At 42.8% G+C, this 9,955-nt stretch overlaps 1 protein-coding gene across 6 annotated transcripts in view; it reads right to left on the bottom strand.

Moving 5' to 3' along the window:
• Positions 1–1,326: 1,326 nt before the first annotated feature.
• Positions 1,327–9,955, bottom strand: part of unc79 (unc-79 homolog, NALCN channel complex subunit) — a 32,420-nt gene continuing 23,791 nt past the window's right edge. For all 6 annotated transcript variants that reach the window (XM_013908453.1, XM_013908454.1, XM_013908455.1 and 3 more), the window contains 19 exons: positions 9,632–9,733; positions 9,133–9,249; positions 8,541–8,643; positions 6,686–6,826; positions 6,509–6,547; positions 6,269–6,381; positions 6,032–6,117; positions 5,474–5,647; positions 5,178–5,246; positions 4,985–5,095; positions 3,681–3,785; positions 3,498–3,575; positions 3,285–3,374; positions 3,010–3,185; positions 2,704–2,887; positions 2,392–2,595; positions 2,165–2,242; positions 2,021–2,062; positions 1,327–1,923 (listed from right to left, as the gene is read on the bottom strand). In XM_013908453.1, the coding sequence (XP_013763907.1) occupies positions 1,735–1,923; positions 2,021–2,062; positions 2,165–2,242; positions 2,392–2,595; positions 2,704–2,887; positions 3,010–3,185; positions 3,285–3,374; positions 3,498–3,575; positions 3,681–3,785; positions 4,985–5,095; positions 5,178–5,246; positions 5,474–5,647; positions 6,032–6,117; positions 6,269–6,381; positions 6,509–6,547; positions 6,686–6,826; positions 8,541–8,643; positions 9,133–9,249; positions 9,632–9,733 (2,201 nt within the window). In that variant the 3' untranslated portion in view covers positions 1,327–1,734. The remainder of the gene's footprint in view (positions 1,924–2,020; positions 2,063–2,164; positions 2,243–2,391; positions 2,596–2,703; positions 2,888–3,009; positions 3,186–3,284; positions 3,375–3,497; positions 3,576–3,680; positions 3,786–4,984; positions 5,096–5,177; positions 5,247–5,473; positions 5,648–6,031; positions 6,118–6,268; positions 6,382–6,508; positions 6,548–6,685; positions 6,827–8,540; positions 8,644–9,132; positions 9,250–9,631; positions 9,734–9,955) is intronic.

The following is a 9,955-nucleotide window of genomic DNA, read 5'->3' as shown; positions in this document are numbered from 1 at the left end:
CCTCTCTGCCCGCCAGTCCTTTGGTCAGTGTTAATTACCCTCAGCACCTCCAGCTGCCTACTCATCAGGTCAGCGCTCCCATATGGTCCTGCAGGAGGCAGGCAGGCAGGCGGCAAGCAGGGGTGGGGAAAGTGCTGGATACCTGTGGGACACTGATTACATAAGCTGCTGCTAATGAGAAAGGTTCTTTCAGAAAGGGCTGCGAGTTCAAACGATCACAACGGTGGCAGTGGCTGACAGATGCAACCCCAGAGCAAGGGGGACTTGATTAAACGCACGCACACACGCAGGGACACATGCGCACATACACACCTGTAGCTAACATCACTTTAATGCACACTCTCACACGTAGAGGCGCAGCAGGAAAGGACCTCTTTGATGAGCCATGGCTAGAGGTTGATGAGAAGGGGCACCGCAGCCTGATTCAGCTGGCTTGAGGTCACCGGGGAGTGTGTGCGCGTGTGTGTAAGTGCGTGTTCATTAGTCACATTGTGTGATATCATTATACTAGTGACTCATTTGGCAGACACCTCTCAACATGGGTCTTTCAATACCAGCTGCGACTAAAAAGTAATATTTTAAAGAATTTATGCGCAGATCAAATGTGACTTATTTTGGTCCGATAAGCTAATTTTTCCTCGCAGAATACATCTATATCAGCAGATCTAATTCATGCTAAATCCTGATAATGAAATCCTTGCAGCAGAAAAGATCAAAACAAAGATTAATGTGCTGTTCGGTTTTCAGGGCCTGCTGTCATGTCATCTGTTATTCTCAGACAAGAGCTTCATGGTAATACAGTTAGACCTCACAAAAATCCTTAATCACAACAAACCACATTAGGCCAAAGGTAATTGTGTTTGCTTGGTATATGCATGGGCCTATCTGTTTCGCTGCTGCCAATGAAGGGAGGGCTGGAGTAGGAGGAGGCGAGGTGTCTTTCCACTTTGGGGGTGAGGGGGGAGCAAACCGAAATAGTCTTGTTTACCTCCAATGTCTGGCTCCACGTTATCGAGTTACAAAGCTGCTGCCGCAACTCGGATTGGCCTCTGATCGATCTGAGCTGTGATGGCAAAAGGCAGCATGACTGACAGCCTGACAAGGATCTTAGCTGGGAGCTGGGTAATGCATGTCATGTCGTTTTCCCGTAGACACCTGAGGTTTTTTCGCTCAGAGGAGTAGCCAGCAGAGCTGATTTTATCTCTCCGCCGTCCACATTATGGTAAGCTGGGCATTTTCCCCATCAGTCAGGACATCAAAGGGCAGAAAATGTCATATTTGAATTTTTAAAGGCTCAGCAATTCATTTGAAATGTCAAAGCGTCTCGATGTTTAGAAAAACTTGTACTTTTATTATTCGGCTTGCAACCAAGCAACTTAAAAAGTGATAGGTTATGAATGTCAGAGTGAACATATCTATGATTAAACAAGCATTTGGTTTCAGGCCCTTGCTATTACTAACATGGGTCTGTGGAAATCCTCTACAGTCGTCTGACTCTTCAATTCTGTTAAATGCAACAGATTGGGCACCGAACACAGTTCTTCTACACAGTCCAACTCCAGTGTTAGTACTTTAAAATAGCATAGATTTACTGTACATATACTAAAGGTTCTGAAAAATGATTCATTTCAAACGAATCCCACACAGCATCACTTTTTTTAAAGTCACTTTCAGCCAGAGCAGATGCATGCAGGCCTAGGGACCCAGGTGAGGCAGAGCTGACCACAGAACAGGTCACATGGGGTAAAACTGTGAAGCAGCCTCAGACGACTGGATCTCCACCTGAGCCATCTTGAACTGGGTGCACTGCAGCCATTTGCGCAGGGCGAACGGAGGGGCTCCGGACATCTGGCCCTGCAGACACTGGTGGTTCACCCTATTCTGGATGGCCTGAAGACGCAACTGCAGCCCTGCAGACAGATGCTTACGACGAAAAGAAGAGATGATAGTGTTTCAGTTTGAAATCATCAATAGTAATTATCATTCATCTGTATGATTAACACCTTTTAAAACCACTTACCTTAAGATTTGACTGAATCATGGGTAGCCACATAGGAATTAACTGAAAAAAGGAATGGAGATGAATAAATAAGCATTATTCTGCATGTTACAGAGAGAATATACAGCACTGTCTGCATGGAAGGACACTGGACTTATAGCAAACCTTGACAAAGATGGTTGAGTTGCATTCCTGCAGGGCCTCCATTAAACTAATGACATGAAGACACACCATCTCTACCATCTGAGAGACAAATATGAAATAGACTTAATTTTATGTAACATATTTACTGTTTACTCATAATATTAAAAGAAGAAAATCACCATTCTTCCACAGCGACAGTCCTGACTGTCTTAGACGGATGTTTGCAAAGGATACCGCGCAGCACTTACAACTTTATTGTGGGCCATAAGCTGCAGGATGCTGGGTGTAACCCGACTCCAGAACTCGAGGCCCGTGAGGATGGCGCTGGAAGAAAACTCTGTGTGGTTCTGGTTCTGCAGGGAGGGAGCGGCGGCTGCCTGCTCGCAGTAGATGGTCCACAGCTGGGCGAACATGAAGGCGTGGAACAGGGAGCACATGTGCAGCACCGACGTCTGAGGATAAGGACCGAGACCAAAACTGACAAGGCCATTGTGGTTGCCACAAATCGCATCTGGAAAAATCTGAGTGTGATCATTTGAAGAGATTTGTGTCTGCCAGACCTTCGACTGTTCTGGGAAGCCAATCAGGATGACGATAAGATGGTCTGCAATGTGGGAGCCAGCGTCGAGAGGGATGGGCATGCAGGAGGTGGAGCCCTGGTGCAGGGCATAGTGCGTCAGGGAGCCCAAAAGAAGCCAGGACAGCTGACGAATGTGGGACACGCACTCAATGAATTCTTTTGGCCTAGAGAGAAAGAAAAAAATGAAAATGAGTTCAACAAATCAATTAACAACACAGTGTGCATTTCTTCTTTCACCATTCATTTTTCTTATTAAGTCAGTCAGTCTTAGTCTCATCATTTTTACCCTTGTTGCATGGTGGATGGCGGATGATAAAGCCAGGGAAGATAACGCACAACAGCTTTGTTATCGCGGTGATTGCCTTTGCTGATCTCCATGGCTGCGACTTGTGCCAAGCCCACTTTCAGGTTGCCCCCAAAGGTGTCCTCGTGCAGTGGCTGACAACAAGCCTTCATATGGCTCTGAAGAGCAGATTTGGAGTGAAGAAAAGATAAGGATGAAAAACAAAACTCTCCACATGAGACATGTCCAAATTGTAAACTCACACACAGAAGACTTACTTTAAGTTTGGTTAGTGTGTGCATATCTGCAATAAAGTCCAAGAGCTCACTTATATATTGCCGCATGCATTCCATTGCTGCCGTCGTGCACTGTAGAGAGAAACAGCAGTTTATCCTTTAGGAGGAATCACAGTGGAGCCTGTCTATATTTCCTGCTGTTTTATGAGCCTGATTTTAATAAGACAGTGTAGCACACAGCGATTTAAGTCTCACCCCCGGCAGCGTTGAGATCATGTGCTTTTGGATGATGGTGGATTCCGCTAGCCGTGTGCCGATATCTGCACAAACAAACTGGCAAAATCCACATGGAGTTATAGAATTGCAGTCAGATTGAATTGCTGTGATTTTCTGGCTCTCGTAAACCGAGATGGATAAGAGAGATTTTTGTTTTTTTACCTGAACCAGAAGTAACAAGTTTGTGTCAGGCAGAGGAGACTTGAACTTGAGAGCCTGCAGGAGCTCTAACACCACAATGCGGGACATGTAGAACTTATCTCTCTCCTGGATGCGAGAAGATAGAGAGTGTAGTAAATGTACTGATGCAGCAAGACTGCCTTTTTCTATTATCACTCTGCCTTACTCATGCTGCGAGGAGAGCATAAACTCTGTAGCTTGAATAGAGGGGGAAGGACAGGCAGCGAGAGGGGAGGGAGGAAAGCCGGGGAGACGGAGAATAGTGAAAGCCGAGGAGTAGATTTAGGCCAGTCCAGATCTCTCCTCCCAGAGTCCCAGGCAGCTCAGATGAGGCTGTCAGGCAGCCTTCTCCCTCCCGGAGGACAGGCTGCTCTCTTTGTTCATCCCTTCCACACAAAGCCCAGCTGCCTGTTTACAAACCACACTGTCATCTTCTGACTTCCAGTTTGTCTCTCGCTTTCTTTTTCTAGTCATGTTTGCTTATGTTAGGAGCAAGCACATGATCTTCTGCTCATGCACAATGCAGAGCTGACAGTTCTCACTGCGTGGCTTGCTAATGCACGTACCTGGATGCAGCACTCTGGTGATTAAAACTTAATGGAGCATGTAAGTTTGGAAAATAGCAAATTAAAAGGCCGTTCTTAAGCCACAAGGCTCCTCATCATACAGGGCGATGCAGAGGTGACAAGTGATGCATGATGTGACCAACTTTAGTAGGTCCAGAGAGCTCTAATGTGTGTCCTTAACACCTGACCTCCAAAACTGAACCGAGTTGAAACAAATTATTGAAAATCGGCTCTTCCCTGACACCTCACCTTACCATTAAAAAAAAAAACAGCAGAGGGTAAAGATCCAAAAGCAATCATTCACAGCAACTCTGAGTTTTGAAATGAGGATATTATAAGGTCAGGAATTAAAGCGGCTGTAAAAAAAAATCAATACCACAAGAGGCATAAACCACGCTGTGCTGACAGTGGTGGAGGACTGAGGATTCATCTGTCCGAACAGTGCAGACAGCCCTGGCTCCATCGCCGTCTGAGGCAGCCACGGAGAAACACACCATACATCCTCGGTCCTAGCACACCAACTAATCATGTTAATCAATACTGGCTGATTGCCTACTTAATCATCTGTGACACACGGCCACATTTCAGGCTGACTGGAGTGTCGGGGAAGTAGGTGTAGCACCAAAAAAAGTGATGAGTGAGAGAGCAGCAAACTGCAGATTAGTTTGAAGGGTTTAACTCTTTCAAGACTTCTTACAAGCTGCAGACACACGAAAGTACCTTATTGAAGGCTTTGTAACAAAGTCCACAGAGCTCCACAAGGTAGGAGAGACCGAATGTTCCATACTGGATGACGAAGCTCAGCAGCTTGGAAAAGGGCTCCAGGAGACTCTGTGTGATGGAAGAAACGTAGAAATAGGTTAGTTATTAAAGGGCAGAAAGAGGAGACACTGACGTTCTGCTTTGAACTTACCCGAGTTGCATTTGTTGTTGGAATTTTCAGCAGGCAAATGATAATCCTTAAACTGGAATCCATAGGACACTAATGAGACACACATTGAAAAATAAGTTGACCTCTCCCCTGTGCTTGTGAGGGTTGCAAATGATTGCACACTAATTTGACCTCCAAGGTAAAAGTGTCAGAGTCAAATCAATTACAGTTTTAAGACTCTGTCCTTTTAAACCATACGAGTGCACCGCTGGATGCGTTTTCCTCCGACAGTAATCACATAAGACCATGACTAAGTACTCGGACGAGTTGATATCTACCTTCAGAGGAAGCACAGAGGGCAGTTTTGTGAGGAAGGTCTGGAACTGGTTGCAGATGGTTGTCCACAGGTTGCTGGGAGAGTCCATGGGGAGTGCCTCCATGAAGGTGGCAATGTTGTCCAGGCAGTGCAGCATTGTGCCCCCTGCTGGAAGATTCTTTTTGTTGTTCAAGCCCTGGGAGGCAGGGGGGCATAAACCATAAAAAGGGGTTATATAATGACATTCTATAAGTGAAGATATTTCCATCATTTCACTCCTGATCAGTCACAATGCTCATGATGAGAGCAGTGGATTTAGGACACTGAAGTACAGATGACTGCACGGATGAGCGCGTGCATCAGTAGGTTCTTATCTTGCCCATTTTTATTTAGATATCAGTACAATAAACTAGCAGAGGAGTGCAGATCAAAGCAGGTTTCCTGAAATGCCCAGATGATGTGATGTTTAAGATGGGCCTACGCTGCACATGAAGCTGGCGACATCAAATCTTTTGCTTTGACAAGAGCTCCTCCTGCTGGTTGAATGACTCAACACGTCAACATGAAGAAAAAATCCCACCTCGAGGAGCATGTTGAGAGCAGCAACAGAACTGAGCTCATTGAAATCTATCAGCGAGGATGCAAGTGTTCTCAGAAAACTTCCATCTGTTAAAAGAAAAAGAAGGGAGCAGTTTGTACAATGGGAACTTATGATGTTAGATTGAATGTTTAAAAGTAGCTACATTACAATAAAGTGTGAAGCTAAGTTTCTTTTCTATGACAAATTCAAGCTGAATTTTCAGGTTTTTAAACAGACCTTTTATGTTGCTCTGGAAGAGCTGGGGCAAGATGCCGTTAGGAGCCAGCTGGTGAAACATACAGCGCAGGAACTGCTTGGCTACACCTGCTACATTCCCTGGGATCAACATACTGCAGGACATCACAGGGAGAATGGCTGTGTTAGAAGGGCAGTCACACTTGACATATACTATTAAAGTCATCTATAAGCACAGTGAACATCTGCACACATTGGTGTTATGGCTTTTATGTCTCATACCTCTCAGCTTGTCCAGAAAAATTGCTACTGGATGCCAACCTGAGAGAAGTCAAAGCAGCAGATTAGGACTCAGAGATGAATTATGCATGAGCTCTAAGAGTGAGTTATGAAACTTCATTTAACGGTGAAGTGCTGTGTGGATGGAGATTGCAGGGATGGTTACTGGAGCTGTTGTACCTGCCCACAGACTGCATGATGTCAAGAAGCATAGGGGCAGCCAAATCCGGGCTGAGGTGAATGAACATGGAAAGAACCACCACAGCGAGGCTGAGAGTCTCCTCATCATATTCTTCCAGAACAGCTGCACAGTCCCGGCACCTGAGACATCACACGGAAATACACCAGGCTAGATTTAGCATAAAAACAGATCTATTTTGCTCATTTTAAGATTCAGGTTTTTTTTCGACTCCACTAGAAAAGCTTTGCACTATCTAAAGTTCAGTACTCGGTCTGTTGCAGCCCCTTCAATCATCCACAGTCTGCAACAAGCAGTTTTAACTCTCCTCTCTTTAAGCTCATTTTTCTGATTGGCTGCCCTTCACAAACTGCTTGATCAGTGCTCACAGCCAGAGCTGTGTGCATTGGATGACCATATTAGGAATATCTCTTCTCTCTGAAATCAGGATAGGAAAAAAACTGGGTGAAATTGAGTGCTTTGAGCAGTCTGAGCCCTAAGCTTTTGGCTATTTTGTACCTAGTCATTATATAAAACTTTGACCATGTTTAATGTGAGCACGCACCACTGTAACAGCAGCCCTCAACACCTCCAATCCTATATAATCATCTGAAGCCTGTTAGAATATTTATTCTTTAAGTGTCACATTTATTAACTTTAACTAATCGAGTTGTGGCCGATGGCCGCCCCTCCCTGAGCCCGGTTCTGCCAGAAGTTTCTTACTGTTAAAAGGGAGTCTTTCCTTCCCACTGTCCCCAAAGTGCTGCTCATAGGGGGTCATTGTAGGATCTAACTTACAATATAATGCGCCTTGAGGAGACTGTTGTTGTAAATTGACACCATATAAATTGAATTGAATTGAAAGTTCAGTCCTTAAAAATGTAACCACAGTGTTTACAATAATACAATAATAATTTACTTTTTTAAATTAAACTTAAAAAGAAATTAAAAGAATAAATTCCTACTTCCACTTAGTGCTGTTTGGCCAGCTGAGCCATTCAGCTTCAATATGAAATAATGTCAAAATGTTTGCAGAGAGAATTATCAAAACTTAGGGGAAAACCTTTTTCCCTAAGAAAATAGTTTAGATGCACTTTTCTGCTTTCCTGCAAAGTCATCTTCAAAACATTGTTACTCTTTTACCAACATCTTTAAATATCCAGACAGGGAAGGAGCCACCCTGTTAAATTTACTGAGATCAACAGCAGAAGGTTTAAGAACCAATAAATATGTGAGAATGACTCAGTTCTGTAATGTGTTTTACAGCCTGGTGGAGTGCAGGTTCTTAATGTGAATGATGTGATGAGGTTAAAGCCAGTGCTTCCACACAGGGGTGCGGCTGTTTCTTTCTATCGGCTGATTGCAGCTGCTGCTTCGTCACTTGCAAAGCCAACAAGCAATGTGTAGAACACTTCTTTCCAGACACCCTTTTTAACTTTTGCTTTTTAACTCCGGGGCGTGACGGAGACCAGCTCTGATGCATAATTCCAATTCAACAAGTTAAAATAAAAAGCTGCAAAAATTAGCTCTGTAGGGAATTTTGATGGGAATATTTTAGGACTTTTTCCAAAGCTCCTACAAAATCTGACATTCTGAATCCTTTTCAGTTCTCTTTTAGTTCATTACTGTTAATTAGTGGCAGCATTTACCCTGAAATAGCAGTTATACCACATGGACATAATGTAAAGACAATGTGATCTCTGCTGTCACAGGATCTCGAGCACTCGGGCTAAAAGTTAGTTTCTGGTTTTATTGTTGTTGGCACCAGTACAAATAGATTTGCAATTCTCCAATAAATCAATAATAGTTTGACTTTAATACAGCTTGATAGATATAGCTACTAAGTGATTGATTCACCGGTCAGACATCGTGGTAGGCTGCTCGTCAATGAACTCCTCGGGTGCAGGGACGAACATGCTGACTGTGCTCGGTGCTGAGAGGAGACTGGTCTTCGTAGGACCTACAATGGAAAAATATCAGTCATAAAAAACATTTCCTTTTCACCTTGTAGCACACAAGAAATTTGATTGAAGTTTAGATTCAGTGTATTTATTTAAATGAAAATATATTCAGATTAGCTCAAACAGAGATTTTCAAATGAGGGTACTAATACTGCCTGTAATAGGGCATGTACATAAGAGGGCTTTTATTGTAATTTAAAAGCCCTCTTGCATCATCATTCCTCTTACATCATTCCTAAAATAATATAACTAGTTAGTTTATTAGTTAAATAAAAAAGAAGTAAATTTGATGAATCACATTTTATAGTCAGTTTTCAGTGTAATGGCTATAAAAACATATAAAAACATCACCATCTATTAGGAGGTGTTTTACTATCCTCTTCTTTTAATTTCAGTTAACTCTGGTGGGTGTCTGGTGTTCTTGCATGTGTTATTATGTCACTGTCTCCTCAAAAGGTTATAACTGAAAAATGTCCACAGTGACTGACCCGTCTCCCAGGTGCAGATGTTGTGTGGTGCGCTGGACTGATGCTCCAGCTGTCTCTTCATAAGCTGGCTCATGGTTAAAGCTCCCAGAGAGCCTCGTTTCACCTGCCGGTACTGAGCTAGAGGTCAGAGAAAGACAAGAAAACAGTACCTGGTTTTAACTGTCAGTATAACTCATTTCAGTCTAACCAATAAGGGTTAGACTTTAGGTCATTTAGCCTTAGTCCTGATTAACTAAACCATTATTATAACAGATTCAAGTTGCACTAGTTATAAATTAAAGCTTAAAACATTACATATTGGTATTTTTTCCTGTGTTGTTAAAGATGTATATTATGTGATGTTAATTTAATATTTCAAGCTCCATTACAAAATTGTAAAAAGTGAATCAGAGACAAACATATAAATAATAGGTTATGGTATGTTAGACATCGCACTAGTAATACACAAAAAACTACTGAAGTCGGTGAGGAGATGATGTAGTGAGTTTTTGGCTCCTACTTGACACTGAAGAGCGATGACTTGTTTCAGGTATAGCAGCTTCGAGTGTTGGTGCTGAGGCAGATTCTCGTGGCTTTTCCAGGGTAGACATAACTTTGTGATCTGCAAGGCATCAGAATATATACCAGAAGTCTTCCAACAATAATCAGTAATACAATACATAGATGTCTAACATTTTTAAGTGATAATTTAAGAGAAAAATTTTTTTTATGAAGTTTAGCATGTTGTTACATAATCTCAATAGAGGCATGATTTGGTGCCATGTGGGCAATTAAAGTGCAATAAAAATCTGATTCAGTCTTTTACTTTTACATTAAAACCTCA

The sequence above is a fragment of the Pundamilia nyererei genome, unplaced genomic scaffold, assembly GCF_000239375.1.
Source record: "Pundamilia nyererei isolate P.nyererei 1_Seehausen unplaced genomic scaffold, PunNye1.0 scaffold00010, whole genome shotgun sequence".
Classification (NCBI taxonomy): domain Eukaryota; kingdom Metazoa; phylum Chordata; class Actinopteri; order Cichliformes; family Cichlidae; genus Pundamilia; species Pundamilia nyererei.
Note: the sequence above shows the minus strand (reverse complement) of the source record. Positions and strands in the feature narration are given on the sequence as shown.